General features: G+C 41.0%; 5 protein-coding genes and 1 pseudogene across 7 annotated transcripts; all 6 read right to left on the bottom strand.

The window, feature by feature from the left end:
* Positions 1-2,289: 2,289 nt before the first annotated feature.
* Positions 2,290-3,461, bottom strand: LOC308079824 (histone H2B 1/2-like). Its single transcript, XM_080421431.1, has one exon. The coding sequence runs from the start codon at positions 3,005-3,007 to the stop codon at positions 2,645-2,647; it is 363 nt and encodes a 120-aa protein (XP_080277557.1). The 5' UTR covers positions 3,008-3,461; the 3' UTR covers positions 2,290-2,644.
* A 1,515-nt stretch (positions 3,462-4,976) lies between these two features.
* On the bottom strand, positions 4,977-6,531 carry LOC308079148 (MICOS complex subunit mic25a-like). Its single transcript, XM_080420525.1, has one exon. The coding sequence runs from the start codon at positions 5,843-5,845 to the stop codon at positions 5,144-5,146; it is 702 nt and encodes a 233-aa protein (XP_080276651.1). The 5' UTR covers positions 5,846-6,531; the 3' UTR covers positions 4,977-5,143.
* Positions 6,532-6,611: 80 nt separating this feature from the next.
* Positions 6,612-8,115, bottom strand: LOC308079957 (uncharacterized protein). The gene is made up of 2 exons (XM_080421624.1): positions 8,035-8,115; positions 6,612-7,768 (listed from the first exon to the last, which is right to left on the bottom strand). Exon 2 carries the CDS (start codon positions 7,692-7,694, stop codon positions 6,735-6,737), a length of 960 nt encoding a protein of 319 aa, XP_080277750.1. The 5' UTR covers positions 7,695-7,768; positions 8,035-8,115; the 3' UTR covers positions 6,612-6,734.
* A 3,113-nt stretch (positions 8,116-11,228) lies between these two features.
* Positions 11,229-11,937, bottom strand: LOC308079883 (histone H2B 1/2-like; annotated as a pseudogene). Its single transcript has one exon. The product of its transcript is annotated as a histone H2B 1/2-like (transcript).
* Positions 11,933-13,871, bottom strand: LOC308079882 (MICOS complex subunit mic25a-like). The gene has a single exon (XM_080421503.1). It carries the CDS (start codon positions 13,790-13,792, stop codon positions 13,109-13,111), a length of 684 nt encoding a protein of 227 aa, XP_080277629.1. The 5' UTR covers positions 13,793-13,871; the 3' UTR covers positions 11,933-13,108.
* An 807-nt stretch (positions 13,872-14,678) lies between these two features.
* Positions 14,679-20,814, bottom strand: LOC308079880 (uncharacterized protein). 2 transcript variants are annotated; one of them, XM_080421499.1, is made up of 8 exons: positions 20,770-20,814; positions 19,003-19,205; positions 18,094-18,207; positions 17,348-17,440; positions 16,878-16,988; positions 16,404-16,527; positions 15,998-16,186; positions 14,679-15,737 (listed from the first exon to the last, which is right to left on the bottom strand). In XM_080421499.1, exons 1-8 carry the CDS (start codon positions 20,792-20,794, stop codon positions 14,704-14,706), a joined length of 1,893 nt encoding a protein of 630 aa, XP_080277625.1. In that variant the 5' UTR covers positions 20,795-20,814; the 3' UTR covers positions 14,679-14,703. The 2 variants fall into 2 exon arrangements, with proteins under 2 accessions (XP_080277625.1, XP_080277626.1); XM_080421500.1 differs by having other exon boundaries at positions 16,076-16,186.
* Positions 20,815-21,528: the final 714 nt, after the last annotated feature.

The raw sequence follows: 21,528 nt of genomic DNA, 5'->3' as shown, positions 1-21,528 counted from the left end.
TTGGGGTCCTGTGTAGAAAGCACTATGGTGAACTACTCCTTTAAAGCTGCACTATGTAACTTTCCACTTCTACCCTGGATTTAAACCTTTTTTCCTGCACAAGTGCTGAAATGTGTGCCATTGAGCTAATAGCCTGCTTGCTCAGGGGATAAATTGAATCTTGACCATCAGGTAAAAATTTGAGTCAGATCCTGTGTCTAGGTGAGACATGACCTTTGACGTGATCTAAATGTCTCAATAGAAGAGCAGGGAGACAAAATACAACCACCCTAAATGTAAAAGTTATATTGTATCAACATACTCTACCATACAGATAAACAGATTGGACAAAATTACATTTATTCATTTAAAAAAATTACATAGTGCCGCTAACATTGAGGTGCCTGCGATGTTTAGGTGTCCACTCTCCCTGTCTACTTTCTTCTAATCTAGACCACTAATGAAGATTTTGAAATGGTAAAAAAAACTAAAAACTGTTCAAAACACTTCAAAATCAAATTTCCCGGATGGGAAAATACAACAATTCACAGGGGGACAATTCACTCAGATTGCATTCCAATTAATCATGTACAGTAAAAAATATAAATTGATCAAATGGAAATCAAGCTGTTAAATTTAGGAAGCTCTGGAGGTCCACGTTATTAAGTGAACGTGACGTCACATTTCATCCAGTATGAAAGTAATAGCTGAAAACCTCACAAGATGGCGCCACCTGTCCATTGCACGGTTCCTCAAGCTATTATAGAGGATTCAAACTCAAAGCAATTATTTTAAGATATATTTTGTGTGGCTTTTTCTGCCTTTATTGATAGTATAGCTTACTGACAGGAAATGGGGAGAGAGATGGGGAGTGACACAACGCAACAAAGCAACAAAGGTCGTCGGGATCGGGAATCGAATCCGCGACACTGTCAGCCTAGGTGCCTGGACCGCTACCCTAGCCGCCCGGGCCTATTATAGAGGGTTTAAGTGGTTAATAATTAAATTATCAAAACATTGGATTTTTAATACAATCAAGATTTTATCATACAGTAGGAGTAGGGCGAGTAGGCTATATATGTTTAAGTGATTCTTCTGTTCATGTAGTGGAGCAGTTGTAGCTCCACTGCTGTTTGTGGATGCAGATTACTGTATATTTTACAGCTTAATAAAATCGACAATATAAGCAGACTTTAACTCTATAACTGCCAAAGACGTTTATAAACGTCTTTGAGAAATTAGCTGTTGCCTGCCAAAGACGTTTAAAAACGTCCTGGAAAAAAAAAAAAAAAAAAAACTTTTTTCAAAAAAGATTCTCTAATTATTTAGTATTGACACCTTTTCGATATTCCAAACGAATAAGGAGATAACAATTTCCAAAGATTTGCTGCTCCATCCACTTCAATGTTAAAATTGAAACGGACAAACAATTCACAATGTTTTTTGGTTTGAAACTACTGGTTTTGAGCTATTTTCAAACATCAAACAACACATGACAACAAGGTCAAATTGACCTCGTTGACATTTGTGAAACCACACCTGAATCTCATCTGTGATTAGAAATTTTCTGGGGATCAATCATACTTGAGAAAAATATTTTGTGGCTATGCGAAAAGGTACCAAAATCGGTCAAAACCCTGGCAGAGGCTACAGACTGTTCTGAAAAAACTCTGGCAGGGTAAGAGTTGTTAATAGCATGGTTGTATGACATGGGTAGCAGAAACTACATATTTGTTTGAGTGGGAAGTTGTTGGCTATTGTGGGCTCGGCTAAGGTGAACATTGAACCAACACTTGATTTGACATTCACTCTGGGATTTTTGCAAGTCACTCCAGATAAGAGCATCTGATGAAATGGCAATAGCTTTAAATATTTCCACATTTGTTACATGACTGAATACAGAGGCCTGTATTGAAGTCAAGCAAATCGATTATGTAGTACAGAGTTTACAAAGCCCAGATATGTATGGGTGGAACTGAACAACACTGTCAAATGTGTCGACTCCAAACTAATAGAGGCAGTGTTGTGATTAGCCCTGAAACATGACTGTCATATCATGAGTCACGGATGAACGTCAACCTGGTGTTTGCACTTTCTCCATTTACGGCCCATACATCTACATAAACGTTCAGATTTCAAATATAAAGTGCTTACCCCATGGCCACGGTTGTTACAATTCTATTTGGGTATGCGTATCTTCCGTATTGTTAAATAAAAGGCATTTTAATAAGATCGGTGGCCATTTTCTCATAGTTAGTAATGTATCAGTCATACAGTAGATCAGAGTGCAATACATCTCCCAACCGATGGGGTCGTGTAGTTGAAAGAATATGGCGAAAAAAACGGAGAAAAGGCCACCGATCGGATTAAAATGCTTTTTATTGAACACTACGGGAGATACGGGTACTTCTGAGCAACCGTACATTATTGTAACATCCGTGGCCATAGAGTAAGCACTTTATATTTGAAATCTGAAGGTTTATGTAGATATACGGGCCGTACATGGATAAAGTGCAAACACCAGGTTGAAGTTCATCCATGACGGTCGTGACCGACGACCGTCGTGTGATCCATGGCTATGTTGTGATATATAACAGTTCAACTCTTCTTGAAGACATGGGTGGTCCTTAAAAGGACCGTTGTGTTTTGTAGTAGACTATGTCGTTTACTTGGAGCTGGTGTACTTGGTCACAGCCTTGGTGCCTTCAGACACGGCGTGCTTGGCCAGCTCACCGGGGAGCAGCAGGCGGACAGCGGTCTGAATCTCCCTGGAAGTGATGGTGGAACGCTTGTTGTAATGAGCCAGGCGAGAGGCTTCGCCGGCGATGCGCTCAAAGATGTCGTTGACAAAGGAGTTCATGATGCCCATGGCCTTGGAAGAGATGCCGGTGTCAGGATGGACCTGCTTCAGGACCTTGTACACGTAGATGGCGTAGCTCTCCTTCCTGGTCTTTCTGCGCTTCTTGCCTCCCTTGGCGGCGGCTTTCTTAGAGCCCTTCTTGGGCGTTGGTTTCGCTGGTTCAGGCATTTTATTATCTCAAATGATTGAGTAGTAAAAAGGGAAATGTGTTGCTTTTTGTTAACGTCGCTGCCCTAGTATTTATAGCAAGCTGATGCAAAAGTGTGCGACTCCCCGCATATGAGTGGCTACTCTCGAGTCCTGACACTGACTGACTGTGCGTTCACGTGATGGACTGTGTTAAGACTCAACTTAGAACAGAGGCAGTGGTGGAAAGTAACTAAGTACATTTACTCAAGTACTGTACTTAAGTACAATTTTTAGGTATTATTACTTTACTAGAGTACTTCAAATTTTCAATACTTTTACGTCAACTCCACAGTCTCCACTACATCTCAGAGGCAAATGTTGTACTTTTACTCCACTACAATTATTTGAAAACTTTAGTTTTAATACTAGTTAGTTACTTTGTAGATTTGGATTATTACACAACACATACACTAACCACTTCAGCCCTAAATACAATTCGGACATTTGAAAATAGCCGATCTACAAGGTCACAGCAGGCATTGTGCTGAGCTTGTAGGTCTGCTATTTTATATAAAACTAGAAAATGTGCTCCTCGGAGCACAAGTATCCGCCAGCAGACCCGTGCTATTTTAATCAACACTTACCCTATCTTTAACAATAGTTTTCTGGGAATGTTCTAATTCTTACTTAAAATAGAACATGTTACTATATCATAGCAATTATATTATCATAGCAATAACTAATGAGATACAGTAGGGTCTTTTAGTTAAACAAAAAGTTCTTTGTTAAAAGGTGAATGTTAAAGTAATTTATGTACCCCTGAGATGAGGAACATAAAGAAATATTTATTGTCAAAAATATGTTCTAAAAGCACATTTTGCCAATAGGCTGGTGAACCTTTTGTGTTTTTTAGGAATTTGAAGGCTATGTCTGTGAATAACATTGTTTGTACATTTTGTTGTGATTTGAATATGCCAGCATTAACCCTTTGGCAGAAGGCCAAAGCTAAGAAACAGAGACAAAGAACACTAAACAGAGACAAAGAATCCCCTAAATGATTGGAATGTTTGACCGCCAGGAGATAGTCTATGTCTTTAGCAAAACGGTCATCACAATGCTTTTTTGCTCTTTCTGTTTTTAAACCACCGCGGCCATAAGGGTACTTTGATGGGTTTGCCAACTCTTCAAACTTGTCGTCTTGGTAGAATGCGCGTGGTTTTTGGTGTTCTGCAGGGGCGACTGAATATGTAGTGTCTGCATCTAAAAAATGTTCTTCTTGAAGCAATGTGTCATGTCATATTTTGATCTCTGTTTCAAAAACATTTAAAATGATTTAAAAAATCTGGAAGGTACTGTTCCTGTCTAAGCTATTTATATTACATATTGTGATGTCACATGAAACTTGACCAATGTTAGGTGTTCTCAGAGGGACACACGCACGGACGGGTGATTTGTACTGGAAGGTACTGTTCCAATCAAGACTGATTGATCCTGTCTTACCTCACTTCATAAATGGCTTTTTTTTGCCTCCTTTGCCTCGTCCTGGCACTTTTTCGTTAGACATGGAGAAACTTTTGTGATTGAATGTACTTTCACCATGACGTGTATAGTTTGAATGTGTTCTGAGGACGTAAGGGAAGACAGGCAGATTTTGGGCGTTGCCAAAAATCTGCTCCTCCCACCCCCTCCTGCACACTATTTCAAAATAGCAGCCAATTAACTGTTCTGCAGCATGCTATGACCTCACCATCGTTCTAGACCATTGGGCATAGAAACAAAACCACACAATGTCAGGAAGAGGGAAGAGCGGTGGAAAGGCTAGGGCCAAGGCCAAGACTCGCTCATCCCGTGCAGGGCACACACAGCCGATCAATAAATGAAATCTATTTTCAATTTAATATATTAACTTGTGGACAGTAATATATATATTTTTTTTTTTCTGGATCACTGGGATTTATTTGGGTGACAGCAGGAGTGCCTGCACAACTTCACAATAAATCAACTCATCATCATACAGTACACTCACACACCGGAGCGATGAGTCAAGATAATACACTCCAAAAACACCAGGGATGTGCTTAGTGATGAATAGATGGACGGGCGGACAGAAAGGGACAGATGACAATGAGAGGCGGATGGATTTGGACATGTTCCTCCTCTGATTGCTTGGGGCCCTCAGTCGCGGTTGCTCAGCAAGCTCTTCTTGGCTTGCTGGATGCAGGACATCATGTACTGCTTGGCCAGGCTGGAGCACTCCAGGGACTGCTGTGGGTTGTCTCGGTAGCACTGGAGCACACGGCCCTGCAGCTCAGTGCACACAGCTTGAGTGCACCGGGGCCGGATGCGAGCCTCTGCCTTGCTAACTGCCTGGCTGTATTGTTCAGTTGTCTGCTTGTAGTTTTCAAGGTTCTTCTTCTCCAGCGTTTTTAACTGTTCTTTATAGAGGGCTGAGATCGTTGACAACTCCCTCTCTTTCCTCTCAAACAGTCTGGCCAGTAACTTGGCCTTCGCCAACTCTTCATGGGTCTTGCCTTTCTCAATGAGTAGCACTGGAGTCAGAAGATCCAGGCCCTGTGTCGGTGCACTCACTGCATCTTCTCTTTCCCTCTCCTTCTGGGCCAGTCTGGCAAGCTGCTCCTGCTCAGACTTTCTGCACATTTCCTCCTGTATATCTGCAACAGATGGCCCTGTTTGTATTGGACTTGGTGGTGGTGGTGGTGGTGGTTGTTGTTTTTGTGGTGGTGGTGAAGACCCCTGGGCTTCCCTCATCCGCTGGAGGACCTCTTTTGAGAACTTCACTCCTTGAGAGACTGAGACATAGTCCTCTTCGTCCAGTCCGAATGATACCTTCCTGGTCGTGCTTCCATTGCCTCCCATTCTGGTCTGCTGTTTAATATAAAATAATAGATAATTTAAACCTTTGCAGTGCCTACATAAAGATGGAAAGCGACCGGCGGACAAGACACCTTTTATGCTAGAATATGGAGATCTCTGTATCTGTCAGTCCTTGTCATTGGGGGGTCCTTGTCTCTTATATTAAGATCCCTGATGTCATCAGTATATGCCCATATATGGGTTTGCCCCTTTTGTGCCCATATATGGAGCTGACTGATTTGTTAGCTGATGCTATGACGACACATTGAGGTTAGACAACACATACCATATCATAAATGAATAATAAAATAACTATTAGTACTACGTCTACTATTATTGTAGATCTGCTATTTTCAAAAGATTTGTATACATTGAAGGAAGCATGAGCTCAGTTCGGGGCTCTCCCCAGGCTGGCAGAGGGAGAGTAGCGCCCAGGATTACAAGCTTAGGCAATTGGCACTGGGTGAAAAATGGGTTACAAAATCGTGGGATACAAATCTTAGTAATTCCTATCTCTTTTCACATGAATCCAAAGTAAACCTTTTAACAAATCATTAGACATCTGTGCAAGCTTACACACTATTGTGGGTAATCTAACCGATGCCTCCTTTCCTCTCCTTTTTAACAAAAAAACGTTTTGTTTTAACCAACAAACCACTTACAGCACCTTTAAGATCCAAAGGGTGCACTCAATGGATTCTGGGAGTGGCCCGTGAAACAGTATTTATTTTTTTGCACTTTGAGGATGGAGCCTTGTGTTTGTATAGCTTTGAGTGGTGTTGGTGTAAATCACTACTACGCTGGCAACTTTCATAATATTTCTTCCCCATTTAACTCTTCTGTTAACGCAATGGAACTGGGTATCATCATAAGAACTTCATGAATACTGGAGCTACAGTGTAGGCTGGTGGTGAGTAGTCACATGTCTTTTCAAATTACCCTGCTGCGTGAATTGCTTATCACACACCGGACACTTGTATGGTTTGATCCCATTGTGGCAAAGCATGTGTCTCTTGAGACAGTTCAGAGTGACGAAACGCTTCGGGCATGCCGAGCAGGGATACGGACGGTCGCCCGTGTGAGACCGAACATGCACAATCAGATGACTATGGCAGGAGAAGCCCTTCCCACAGTGGGTGCAGGTGTATGGGGTTTCACCCGTGTGATGTCGAATGTGCAACTGCAGCTCAGCCGAGGACAAGAAAGACTTTCCACATGTAGGGCACAGGTAGTTCTTCTCGCCTTTATGCATCCGCATGTGTCTCACGATGCTACCTTTGCTGAAACGCTTCCCGCAGATTGTACACTTGTGCGTAGGCCCTTCTGTGTGTATGCGCTCATGCTGCTTGAGCGAGTAGACACAGAGGAACCCCATGTTGCAGTGGGAGCACGTGAATAACCGTCCTCTCTTATGAAGCCTCTGGTGTTGGTTGTAGCCAGACTTGCTAGTGAATCCCTTCTCACACTGGTCGCAGTGGTACAGGAGGGTGTGGAGTTTGAGGTGAGTCTTCAGCTGGTTTGGAAGCTCAAATACCTTTGCACACTGTGGGCATTTAATCTCCTCCTCAGTGAAGTTCTTATTCACAGGTCTGGTGCTCAGAAATCTCCTGTCCTTCCCCGAGCATTGCTCTTTCTTGCTTTCCAAGGAGTGCTTCCTCTTTTGATTAGACTCCCTCTTTTTCTCTGGAGACACTTTCTGTTTACGTTGAGGTTTTTTGTCAGAGTCACTTTTCTGTCTCTGTACTTTACGATTTTCAAGGGAGCATTGTGTCTTTTGCCGAGCTTTTCTTTTGCTCTTCCTCAACGGCTCCATCCTTGTGGGGGAATCGGTCACTTGATGTACCGTTGCCATGTGCTTCTCAACGACTTTCTTTACCCGGTGGGCAAAGGAGCATTTGGAGCATACTACTAACTTGGAAATCAGACCTGGAAATGACACACATTATAAACATTTAATACAACAGCTTGAGACAGTTGACTTGACTGGGGCATTACTATCACATCTTTTAACTTTTAATGACTGGGCAGGTCATTTAACAAAAAAGGATGGTACAGACATTGCTGTTGTTTTTTTATGGGCAATCCGGTTTCACATGGTACTTACCCAAATGACAGTTAGCACAGTAAGACTATTGCCTTCATTTAATAGCCATGTCTAGTATCTAAAAAGAGAAGGGGAAAAAAATACATACCCACTGATTTTTTCAAATGTGATTCCTTCAGTTGCAGCCACTTGTCATTAGCAATGTTTGAGCTCACTTCCTCCTCACCAATATATTCAACGCCATTTGATGGCGCTATCTCCACGCAGCCACTTCGGTTTTTAAATCAGTGTGTTTGGCTATGAGCAGTGAGCGCACCAATAATCAACAGTAATACCTTAATTATATAGCAAAACGCGTGCTTAAAGGTGCAGTAGCCAAGTGATTTATTTATTTATGTTTGTTCATTTTTTGCCCCTGACCCTAAAAAAAACAGTCTGCCACTGCCACTGGTCTCCTAACATAGTTTCATATTTTGTATTTTTAAAAAGAAAGAAAAAGAAAACACTATTGCTCATTGTTTATGTCATTATAGTTACCAAAACATTTTGTCATTACCAGAACGTCATTACCATCATACATGTTTTGATGGAACAACACAAATATGTTGATAAGTTAGAGAGAACATGTCATTAAAAATAATAATGTAGAACATGCCTCTCAAAGAGCAATTGTATTTACTGGAATGATAGTTAAAAAGTTGCTTGTCGATATATTTTGCATTAAAATCACTGTGTGATGGTAATGACATTTCAAGATCATTGACATTGACTATTTTTCCCCCAAAAATGTAAAACAGAAAAGAAAAGAAAGTCTGAACTAATGTAAAAGTATGCATGATTTGAACATGCACGGTACATCATTATTAGACCTAAATTTGCCCTCCAACTTCATGTTTAGCAATGTGTAGCAACTGTGGAAATATTAGGCCTTAAATGTCAAATGTGCGCAGTGCCCACAGCTTTAACTGTGGGCACATCAATGTTAAAGGAGTAGTTAACCCCAAAAATGACTTATTTTCAATCAAAAGTATACACACCCCATGAAGCTTTGAATTCAGAGATTTTTTTACTGACCGATGACCCTGTCATCAAATGATTGGCTCAGGAATGCGACAAAAACTAAAACAATCTCCATGGATTCAAGGCTTCATGGAGTGTGTAATTGATTAAAATACTTTATATATAAAATACTTTATTAACAGTTTGCAAAGAAAAGCACAGAGGCACAGTTCCATATGAAACTGGAACTGTACCAAAAGGATGCTAAAAGGATAAACCCTATAAGCATTATGGCTTGTTTCCATTGGGGTCCTGTGTAGAAAGCACTATGGTGAACTACTCCTTTAAAGCTGCACTATGTAACTTTCCACTTCTACCCTGGATTTAAACCCCAAGTGCTGAAATGTACGTGTGCCATTGAGCTAATAGCCTGCTTGCTCAGGGGATAAATTGAATCTGGACCATCAGGTCAAAATTTGAGTCAGATCCTGACTGTGTTGTTTTACCATAATAAACAGATTGGACAAAATTACATTTTATTCATTTAAAAAAATGACATAGTGCCGCTAACATTGAGGTGCCTACGATGTTTAGGTGTCCACTCTCCCTGTCTACCTTCTTCTAATCTAGACCACTAATGAAGCTTTTGAAATGGTAAAAAAAACAAAAACAAAAACAGTTCAAAACACTTCAAAATCAAATTTCCCGGATGGGAAAATACAACAATTCACAGGGGGACAATTCACTCAGATTGCATTCTAATTAATCATGTACAGTAAAAATATAAATTGATCAAATAGAAATCAAGCTGTTAAATTTAGGAAGCTCTGGAGGTCCACGTTATTAAGTGAACGTGACGTCACATTTCATCCAGTATGAAAGTAATAGCTGAAAACCTCACAAGATGGCGCCACCTGTCCATTGCACGGTTCCTACTAGCTATTATAGAGGGTTCAAACTCAATACAATTATTTTAAGATATATTTTTTGTGTCTTTTTCTGCCTTTATTGATAGTATAGCAGACTGACAGGAAATGGGGAGCGAGAGATGGGGAGTGACACGCAGAAAAGGTCGTCGGGATCGGGAATCGAATCCGCGACACTGTCAGCCTAGGTGCCTGGACCGCTACCCTAGCCGCCCGGGCCTATTATAGAGGGTTTAAGTGGTTAATAATTAAATCATCAAAACATTGGATTCTTAATAAAATCAAGATTTTATTATACAGTAGGAGTAGGGCGAGTAGGCTATATTTGTTTAAGTGATTCTTCTGTTCATGTAGTGGAGCAGCTGTAGCTCCAATGCTGTTTGTGGATGAAAAATTACTGCTATATTTTACAGCTTACTAAAATCGACAATATAAGCAGACTTTAAAAGCATGGTTGTATGACATGGGTAGCAGAAACTACATATTTGTTTGAGTGGAAAGTTGTTGGCTATGTATTGTGGGCTCGGCTAAGGTGAACATTGAAGCAACACTTGATTTGACATTCACTCTGAGATTTTTGCAAGTCACTCCAGATAAGAGCATCTGATGAAATGGCAATAGCTTTAAATATTTCCAAATTTGTTACATGACTGAATACAGAGGTCTGTATTGAAGTCAAGCAAATCGATTATGTAGTACAGAGTTTACAAAGCACAGATATGTATGGGTGGAACTGAACAACACTGTCAAATGTGTCGACTCCAATAGAGGCGGTGTTGTGATTAGCCCAGAAACATGACTGTCATATCATGAGTCATGGATGAACGTCAACTTGGTTTTTGCACTTTCTCCATTTACGGCCCATACATCTACATAAACGTTCAGATTTCAAATATAAAGTGCTTACCCCATGGCCACGGTTGTTACAATTCTATTTGGGTATGCGTATCTTCCGTATTGTTAAATAAAAGGCATTTTAATAAGATCGGTGGCCATTTTCACATAGTTAGTAATGTATCAGTCATAGATCAGAGTGCAATACACCTCCCAACCGATGGGGTCGTGTAGTTGAAAGCATATGGCGAAAAAAACGGAGAAAAGGCCACCGATCGGATTAAAATGCTTTTTATTGAACACTACGGGAGATACGGGTACTTCTGAGCAACCGTACATTAATGTAACATCCGTGGCCATAGGGTAAGCACTTTATATTTGAAATCTGAAGGTTTATGTAGATATACGGGCCGTAAATGGATAAAGTGCAAACACCAGGTTGAAGTTCATCCATGACGGTCGTGACCGACGACCGTCGTGTGATCCATGGCTATGTTGTGATATATAACAGTAACAGTTCAACTCTTCTTGAAGACATGGGTGGTCGTGGTCCTTAAAAGGACCGTTGTGTTTTGTAGTAGACTATGTTGTTTACTTGGAGCTAGTGTACTTGGTCACAGCCTTGGTGCCTTCAGACACGGCGTGCTTGGCCAGCTCACCGGGGAGCAGCAGGCGGACGGCGGTCTGAATCTCCCTGGAAGTGATGGTGGAACGCTTGTTGTAATGAGCCAGCCAGGCGAGAGGCTTCGCCGGCGATGCGCTCAAAGATGTCGTTGACAAAGGAGTTCATGATGCCCATGGCCTTGGAAGAGATGCCGGTGTCAGGATGGACCTGCTTCAGGACCTTGTACACGTAGATGGCGTAGCTCTCCTTCCTGGTCTTTCTGCGCTTCTTGCCTCCCTTGGCGGCGGTCTTGGTGGCGGCTTTCTTAGAGCCCTTCTTGGGCGCTGGTTTCGCTGGTTCAGGCATTTTATTATCTCAAATGATTGAGCAGTAAAAAGTGAAATGTGTTGCTTTTTGTTAACATCGCTGCCCTAGTACTTATAGCAAGCTGATGCAAAAGTGTGCGACTCCCCGCATATGAGTGGCTACTCTCGAGTCCTGACACTGACTGTGCGTTCGTGTGATGGACTGTGTAAGACTCAACTTACAACAGAGGCAGTGGTGGAAGTACATTTACTCAAGTACTGTACTTAAGTACATTTTTGAGGTATTATTACTTTACTAGAGTACTTCAAATTTTCAATACTTTTACGTCTACTCCACAGTCTCCACTACATCTCAGAGGCAAATGTTGTACTTTTACTCCACTACAATAATTTGAAAACTTTAGTTTTAATACTAGTTAGTTACTTTGTAGATTTGATTATTACACAACACATACACTAACCACTTCAGCCCTAAATACAATTCGGCCATTTGAAAATAGCCGATCTACAAGGTCACAGCAGGCATTGTGCTGAGCTTGTAGGTCTGCTATTTTATATTTAAAAAATGCCCCCAAAGTTGCAACCACCAATATTCACAAGCATCTTTACAGAAAAAGAAGCCCAAAGTAGCTTATAATAAGTGGACATGGCAACAATGTTAGAGCCATCCTTTCCTAGACCTTTTCCTCCTTTGCCTCGTCCTGGCACTTTTTAGTTAGACATGGAGAAACTTTTGTGATTTAATGTACTTTCACCACGACGTGTATAGTTTGAATGTGTTCTGAGGACGTAAGGGAAGACAGGCAGATTTTGGGCGTTGCCAAAAATCTGCTCCTCCCACCCCCTCCTGCACACTATTTCAAAATAGCAGCCAATTAACTGTTCTGCAGCATGCTATGACCTCACCATCGTTCTAGACCTTTGGGCATAGAAACAAAACCACCAATGTCAGGAAGATTCTGACTTTCAAATGTACATATTTTTTGTTTTGATTGTATTGCTGTATTGTTGTATTGTGCTTTCTGCTTTGGCAATGTAAACGTATGTTTTCTCATGCCAATAAAGCCCTTTGAATTGAATTGAATTGAATTGAAAATTGTCAGGAAGAGGGAAGAGCGGTGGAAAGGCTAGGGCCAAGGCCAAGACTCGCTCATCCCGTGCAGGGCACACACAGCCGATCAATAAATGAAATCTATTTTCAATTTAATATTTTAACTTGTGGACAGTAATATATATACATATAATATATATATGATATATATATATATATTTTTTTCTTCTTTTTTTTTCTGGATCACTGGGATTTATTTGGGTCAGGGTGACAGCATGAGAGTGCCTGCACAACTTCACAATAAATCAACTCATCATCATACAGTACACTCACACACCGGAGCGATGAGTCAAGATAATACACTCCAAAAACACCAGGGATGTGCTTAGTGATGAATAGATGGACGGGCGGACAGAAAGGGACAGATGACAATCAGAGGCGGATGGATTTGGACATGTTCCTCCTCTGATTGCTTGGGGCCCTCAGTCGCGGTTGCTCAGCAAGCTCTTCTTGGCTTGCTGGATGCAGGACATGTACTGCTTGGCCAGGCTGGAGCACTCCAGGGTCTGCTGTGGGTTGTCTCGGTAGCACTGGAGCACACGGCCCTGCAGCTCAGTGCACACAGCTTGAGTGCACCGGGGCCGGATGCGAGCCTCTGCCTGGCTAACTGCCTGGCTGTATTGTTCAGTTGTCTGCTTGTAGTTTTCAAGGTTCTTCTTCTCCAGCGTTTTTAACTGTTCTTTATAGAGGGCTGAGATCGTTGACAACTCCCTCTCTTTCCTCTCCAACAGTCTGGCCAGTAACTTGGCCTTCGCCAACTCTTCGTGGGTCTTGCCTTTCTCAATGAGTAGCACTGGAGTCAGAAGATCCAGGCCCTGTGTCGGTGCACTCACTGCATCTTCTCTTTCCCTCTCCTTCTGGGCCAGTCTGGCAAGCTGCTCCTGCTCAGACTTTCTGCGCATTTCCTCCTGTATATCTGCAACAGATGGCCCTGTTTGTATTGGACTTGGTGGTGGTGGTGGTGTTTTTTTTTGTGGTGGTGGTGAAGACCCCTGGGCCATCCGCTGGAGGACCTTTTTTGAGAGCTTCACTTGAAAGACTGAGACATTGTCCTCTTCGTCCAGTCCGAATGATTCCTTCCTGGTCGTGCTTCCATTGCCTCCCATTCTGGTCTGCTGTTTAATATTAAATAATAGATAATTTAAAAACCCTTTGCAGTGCCTACATAAAGATGATGGAAAGCGACAGCTTTTAAGACACCTTTTATGCTAGAATATGGAGATCTCTGTATCTGTCAGTCCTTGTCATTGGGGGTCCTTGTCTCTTTATGCCCTTATATGAAGATCCCTGATGTCATCAGTATATGCCCATATATGGGTTTGCCCCTTTTGTGCCCATATATGGAGCTGACTGATTTGTTAGCTGATGCCATGACGACACATTGAGGTTAGACAACACATTCCATATCATAAATGAATAATAAAATAACTATTAGTACTACGTCTACTATTATTGTAGATCTGCTATTTTCTAAAGATTTGTATACATTGAAGGAAGCATGAGCTCAGTTCGGGGCTCTCCCCAGGCTGGCAGAGGGAGAGTAGCGCCCAGGATTACAAGCTTAGGCAATTGGCACTGGGTGAAAAATGGGTTACAAAATCGTGGGATACAAATCTTAGTAATTCCTATCTCTTTTCACATTAATCCAAAGTAAACCTTTTAACAAATCATTAGACATCTGTGCAAGCTTACACACTATTGTGGGTAATCTAACCGATGCCTCCTCTCCTCTCCTTTTTAACAAAAAAACGTTTTGTTTTAACCAACAAACCACTTAAAGCACCTTTAAGATCCAAAGGGTGCAGTCAATGGATTCTGGGAGTGGCCCGTGAAACAGTTAAAAGAAGTGTATTTATTTTCTTGCACTTTGAGGATGGAGCCTTGTGTTTGTATAGCTTTGAGTGGTGTTGGTGTAAATCACTACTACGCTGGTAACTTTCATAATATTTCTTCCCCATTTAACTCTTCTGTTAACGCAATGGAACTGGGTATCATAAGAACTTCATGAATACTGGAGCTACAGTGTAGGCTGGTGGTGAGTAGTCACGTGTCTTTTCAAATTACCCTGCTGCGTGAATTGCTTATCACACACCGGACACTTGTATGGTTTGATCCCATTGTGGCAAAGCATGTGTCTCTTGAGACAGTTCAGAGTGACGAAACGCTTCGGGCATGCCGAGCAGGGATACGGACGGTCGCCCGTGTGAGACCGAACATGCACAATCAGATGACTATGGCAGGAGAAGCCCTTCCCACAGTGGGTGCAGGTGTATGGGGTTTCACCCGTGTGATGTCGAATGTGCAACTGCAGCTCAGCCGAGGACAAGAAAGACTTTCCACATGTAGGGCACAGGTAGTTCTTCTCGCCTTTATGCATCCGCATGTGTCTCACGATGCTACCTTTGCTGAAACGCTTCCCGCAGATTGTACACTTGTGCGTAGGCCCTTCTGTGTGTATGCGCTCATGCTGCTTGAGCGAGTAGACACAGAGGAACCCCATGTTGCAGTGGGAGCATGTGAATAACCGTCCTCTCTTATGAAGCCTCTGGTGTTGGTTGTAGCCAGACTTGCTAGTGAATCCCTTCTCACACTGGTCGCAGTGGTACAGGAGGGTGTGCAGTTTGAGGTGAGTCTTCAGCTGGTTTGGAAGCTCAAATACCTTTGCACACTGTGGGCATTTAATCTCCTCCTCAGTGAAGTTCTTATTCACAGGTCTGGTGCTCAGAAATCTCCTGTCCTTCCCCGAGCATTGCTCTTTCTTGCTTTCCAAGGAGTGCTTCCTCTTTTGATTAGACTCCCTCTTTTTCTCTGGAGACACTTTCTGTTTACGTTGAGGTTTTTTGTCAGAGTCACTTTTCTGTCTCTGTACTTTACGATTTTCAAGGGAGCATTGTGTCTTTTGCCGAGCTTTTCTTTTGCTCTTCCTCAACGGCTCCATCCTTGTGGGGGAATCGGTCACTTGATGTACCGTTGCCATGTGCTTCTCAACGACTTTCTTTACCCGGTGGGCAAAGGAGCATTTGGAGCATACAACTAACTTGGAAATCAGACCTGGAAATGACACGCATTATAAACATTTAATACAACAGCTTGAGACAGTTGACTTGACTGGAGCATTACTATCACATCTTTTAACTTTTAATGACTGGGCAGGTCATTTAACAAAAAAGGATGGTACAGACATTGCTGTTGTTTTTTATGGGCAATCCGGTTTCACATGGTACTTTGATGACAGTTAGCACAGTAAGACTATTGCTTTCATTTAATAGCCATGTCTAGTATCTAAAAAGAGAAGGGAAAAAAATACATACCCACTGATTTTTTCAAATGTGATTCCTTCAGTTGCAGCCACTTGTCATTAGCAATGTTTGAGCTCACTTCCTCCTCACCAATATATTCAACGTCATCATCAGTGTATGGTGTACTGTAATCCTTCATTCCTGAATTGTGAAGGCGGGCCAGTGTGGAAAGGATGATGTCTTCCCTGCTGCAAAAAGGACCTGTTGAGCAACACATTAACATACACAGCTCATATGGCTTCAGAGGGTAGAATAGTGAATAGCAGATGGACGAAAGCGCTGCTAATAATTAATTGAACTATCAATCAATCAATCAATTAATAATGATCATATTAATTGTGTGTATATAATACACACAACATGCAGCAACAAACATTTGCATTGGGATGATGTGGCAAAAGTGCAGCAAAATACACACCACCACTGCTCAGAGTTCCTAGTTGTCTGTGATGAAGTAGAAGGGTCTTCAGCGCAAATGGATCAGAGAGACACTTCCCAAAGTCTTCTGTCCCAGAAAAGTCTTTTGGAAACCAAGCTTCCATCTGAAAAATACAGAGGACCTTTATTTTGCATGCCTTCACCACAGCAATCTCTGCCATTCCAAGCCAGGGGACACAGTTTGTAAACTTTTGCTATGAACCCTTATGTGTATTGTAAGCCTGATATTTTATAAATTCTGATTTCTGATTTATAACACAGTCAGACATACACATGTTCAAATCAGATTTTACTGTGCAGCACTGATCTGGTCAGAAGGATCTTCCTCTAATGGTTAGCTGCAAAGTACTATACAGTAATAGCATCATCTAGAACCTTGACCTGACACAGAATCCACAGATTGAAACAGATACACAGAAAACAGTAGAAATGGACCTAGGACCCGTTTCATTACTTGTGTGTAGTCCGGTACCGGCAGCAACTGCTCCAATCTGGAGAGGAACTCACAGACCAACTTCTGTATTGCGAGGTCATATGCAGGGCCGTAGCTCACAGGAAACAGCTCCTACAGAGACAGCAAGAGCCTGTCAACACTTTGGTTCTGGAATGTTTCAACTTTCAAGTAATCATATGCAACTACAGTTCTGCCTATACAAGGGATAATACTACAGGCTGGTGGCAACTGAAAACATGAATCTGAAATGAATCTGAAATCTTTGTTTTACTTTATGATGATTCTTCAGTCAATATTCAGTGCACTTCGTTATGTGGAATGATCAGCCCTAAATATACTTATATCTGTAGCTAGTGAGTGTGAGTTTCCCTACTCTTCCAAAGCATTTTGCATTTGGGCAGAAAATTTAATTAGCCTGGTAAACACATATTTGTTGCATGAACAAGGGGCACAGGGCACAGACAACTCACTTGGAAGAAGTGCTCTTTCTCGGAAGGAATGCTCAACAACTGAACTAATTTGGCAAAGTTGGTGTATGATGTCCTCAGCTCCTCTTTGTCAAACTGTCAAAAGGCATGAAATATGACGTTAACACAGATTGGAAGGTTACATTTATATTTCTTTGTAGGTTTTGAGATTTATTCCACAGCAGCATACAACTATAAATTAACTGATTAAGCTTAAATACTTTGGGCTGTACTGCAGACTGGCAAAATAATGTATCTGCAGCAATTAAAGTCTGAACTTCTGATTTCATTAATAGATAAATTGTTAAATAGTGTGTGCTGTCTTGTCTACGATTCATGGTGTACTATAGGGGGATTGTGTGTGATTCATGACCATCCCTTATATCATAGGGGAATACCAACACGATCATTGCATGATATAGGTAAAATAATGGCAGTAGAATGAGCACTTTGATACATTTTTATACGCTATAATAATTTATCATACTTTTATTATCAGCCATTCTTTGTGTTTGCTCTTTGTATGCTTGAATATTGATCTGTGTGGAGCCCAAGAAGAAGTTTCCATGTGTAACAGTTAAATAAACTCAAACTCAATCAGCCATTCTGAGCCTATTGATTTAGAGATAAATAGGCAGACAATATTAATTTGGATGGAATACTGTGGTTTGCAGGTTTAGAACATGTACACAGAACAGCTACACCAATAATTATATGCCACTGAAGACTAGGCAGAATAGATATATCACCGTTGAGTTCATTCTGCAGTCTATGGATGTAACACATGTGCGGAATTTATCCAGGTGGGCTTGAATGGTCTGCAGATTAGCGGTGACGTCTTCTTGACACAAGTCTAGTACCAGCTGTAACAAAACCGAGAGATGAGGAAATAAAAGAATCCCCTTGTGTTTAAAAAGCAAAAAAAAGCATCACCAACAAAAAAAGAGTAGATATACAGACAGATTAACGAAAAGGTACACAAATGGACAGACATGCTGATAAGACAGAGAAAACTATAACGCCCCTGATAAAAGATAGCTATGCAGGGCATTGCAGGCTATGCTGTTATCAAAAATAGGACAACAGCATTGACATGATAGGACAGGTGGTAGATTAACCCATTAACTCATTCAGTGCCTGACTTATTTCTGGCAGTTTGGCTCTGAGTGCCAGAGCCAAAATTCATTGTAAAAAAAAAAGTGCTTAGGAGCCGAGATACAGCCTTTTTCAGTAAGAAGTTAAACAAGAAGTGAATGGAGCATTTTCAAATCATGATATCTTGGGTTCTGAACATTTTTTTTTTTTTACGTCTTAGACGTCCAGTGGCACAGAGCTTATGATACAACGGACGTCTTAGACGTCGAGTGGCACTGTTAAAACCAGAAAAGCATCTGCGTCGTTTTATACTTGGCTATTCAAAAATAGCAGATTCGTGCTGCCCTATGAGCCCCCCCCCCCTTTAAAGCGAACATTTTTAACTCAAATCTTTGCTTCTGAGGTCCCTGGAACAAAATATATTGAGATGGGGGTCGGCTGCCAAATACATATCATTTTGGGGGTCCTTGACATGAAACCTATTAGGATTTAGAAGACATTTTTAGAATTGGGTTAACAAGCAATACATAGATAACATCATTTCAAACAAGCTCCTCTCTTACCCTGGCTCTCAACCCTAGAAGTAGCTGAGCTGTCTGGCTGGGATCAAGCAGTTCAGGAACTGTATGTATCACCAGACCTATGAAATCTGCCACCTTGTCATACTGTGACACGTTACGTTGCTGGACCACCTGCCACATGAACGCAGACATCAGGCGCACAGGTGAAACCAGGAGATGAAGGGAGGGAAGAGGAAGGCGACAACCTAGGGTGACAGTCGACAAACCAAAAATTAAGTTGGATAATTTAAGTTTGATAATGTAATAATGTTGTATATTTGCTGGTTTACAGATGTTATAACGGCTAGTAGGCCTACAGCATACCATAAAACAGTTACTGTAGTGTAGGATATACTACAGCAAGGGTTCCCAAACTTAAGGCCACGACCCCCCAAAATAATCATATTTGAACTGGGGACCCCCCACCCTGACAAGCACTTGGAATTGTAGGCATCGCCTTTAGTTTGACTCGGTTCCACCCGGTCAAACTAAATATTGTGAAATTAGCCGATCTACAAGCTCACAACGCCTTGCAGTGCGAGGCGTTGTGAGCTTGTAGTTCGGCTATTTTCACGATGTATGCCTCTCTCTTACCTAATATTTGACAATTTGGTCAATTTGGTATTAAAAAAAGTCTTAAGTCATTAAATTGTAACTTTTGAAATGTAAACATACCCTGTATACACTTGTATGTTGGTTTGTTTACTGTTGAGTGAGAAAACAAACTTGCACATTAAGCTGATCACATGGGGACCCCCCAAAATCAGTTTGGGAACCACTGTAGTACAGTATATCCGGCATGTGCCATGTCAACATCTAATCAAAGTTATTTGCGTTGAATGTATGTGCATTATAAAACATGACTGTACTCTTGTAGGTTAGGTTCCCAGCTCATTGTAATTACCAGTGGTGTAAAGTAACTAAGTACATTTACTCAAGTACTGTACTTACTTACAATTTTGAGATACTTTTACTTTACTGGAGTATTTTCAAATTTCAGTACTTTTACCTCTACATCTCAGAGGCAAATATTGTACTTTTACTCCACTACAATTCTTTGAAAACTTTTTGTTACTAGTTACTTTGTAGATTTTGATCATCATTACAAAACATACAGTAACCACTTCAGCCCAACAGTATATATATTTCGGCCGTTTGAAAATAGCCAATCTGCAAGCTCACAATGCATTGTGAGCTTGTAGATCTACTATTTTCAAAAGATTTTTTTACACATTTTATACATTTGAAAACCTGAAATGAGCATAACGAGTACTTTCTACTTATGGTACTTTAAGTACATTTTGATACCAATACTTTTGTACTTTTACTCAAGTACATTTTGAATTCCAGACTTTTACTTGTAACAGAGTACGTATTTCTGATGGCATTGCAGTATTGATACTTTTACTTAAGTAAAAAAAAAGAGTACTTTTTCCACCACAATGAGCTGTTATAGCTAACGTGCTGTAGTAGAAGAACAGCTTAAGGATCGAGGAGACACTAACTTCTTTGATCAGAACATGTAAATAAAAGCTCTGACCGTTTTGTTCACAGTATATCAAACTGTACTACATTATTATCCACAATGAATACAACGGGAACAGTTTGAACATAACCAGCGTTTAATCCCTTTAGCATTTCGTATATAACTGTACTTAATGTGCTTTTTTGGCAAACTGTTAATAAAGTATTAAATCAATCAATCAATCAATCAATCAATCAATCAATCAATCAGACAGACAGACAAACAAACTGGTTGATTGTACAGACCGTTGCCATTTATGGCGGGTTCCATCGTGGTCAAAAAGATTGAAACAGTTATTTCCGTAAACAAAGGAGTGGACAGAATCTACGTCACTTTCAGTGTTGCCAGATTTTGCAAGAGAAATAAGCAATCAGGTTACACGTTGTGAGCTCCATTTGTAGATTTGTTGAAAAGGTAAGGTCTCTAATAGGAAAAGCAGCAGGCAAAATATATCATAATATTATTATGTTCTTAAAGGAGAATTCCGGACAAATTAAGTGTTATCTTTGATGTCTCGTTACTCACCTACCGATGTGAAAAGTAGCGTTCTTTTTTTTCATATATTCCCCTGTCGTCATTTTTTAAACCCCCTCCGTTGTCATAATGGGAGCGCGTGGCTAAGGGAAATTCGTCTATTATAACCGACGCAAAGTTGTTTTTTTCACTACTAGTATTCATAGTAGAGTCTCATGATAGTCAAACATGCGTTGAAACTATCTGCGAGGCTGCCGTCAATGGCGAACGATTTAACACTGGTTGCTTGTTTCTTCCAGAACCTGGCAACTCGTGTTGCCAGAATTTCACATCGGTAGGTGAGTAACGAGACATCAAAGATAACACTAAAGGTCCTTGCACACTGGTGCGTCTTTTCGTTGCGTTTTTTTTACAACAATGAAAAAAATTGAAAAAACAATGAAAAAAAAAAAACGCAACGAAAAGACGCACCAGTGTGCAAGGACCTTTAATTTGTCCGGAATTCTCCTTTAAGAGTAACGCACGTAGTT

The sequence above is a fragment of the Gymnoscopelus braueri genome (genome assembly GCF_963280865.1).
Source record: "Gymnoscopelus braueri genome assembly, chromosome: 23".
Lineage (NCBI taxonomy): Eukaryota > Metazoa > Chordata > Actinopteri > Myctophiformes > Myctophidae > Gymnoscopelus > Gymnoscopelus braueri.
Note: the sequence above shows the minus strand (reverse complement) of the source record. Positions and strands in the feature narration are given on the sequence as shown.

What these genes read in the sequence shown, in the direction of transcription:
- LOC308079824 (XM_080421431.1), bottom strand. Translation starts at nt 3,007, where the DNA reads ATGCCTGAACCAGCGAAACCAACGCCCAAGAAGGGCTCTAAGAAAGCC.
- LOC308079148 (XM_080420525.1), bottom strand. Translation starts at nt 5,845, where the DNA reads ATGGGAGGCAATGGAAGCACGACCAGGAAGGTATCATTCGGACTGGAC.
- LOC308079957 (XM_080421624.1), bottom strand. Translation starts at nt 7,694, where the DNA reads ATGGCAACGGTACATCAAGTGACCGATTCCCCCACAAGGATGGAGCCG.
- LOC308079882 (XM_080421503.1), bottom strand. Translation starts at nt 13,792, where the DNA reads ATGGGAGGCAATGGAAGCACGACCAGGAAGGAATCATTCGGACTGGAC.
- LOC308079880 (XM_080421499.1), bottom strand. Translation starts at nt 20,794, where the DNA reads ATGGAACCCGCCATAAATGGCAACG. An exon ending in ACCCGCCATAAATGGCAACG is followed by an intron (nt 19,206 to 20,769) that starts GTCTGTACAATC and finishes CTGTCACCCTAG; the next exon opens with GTTGTCGCCTTCCTCTTCCC. An exon ending in ACTGCAGAATGAACTCAACG is followed by an intron (nt 17,441 to 18,093) that starts GTGATATATCTA and finishes GCCTTTTGACAG; the next exon opens with TTTGACAAAGAGGAGCTGAG.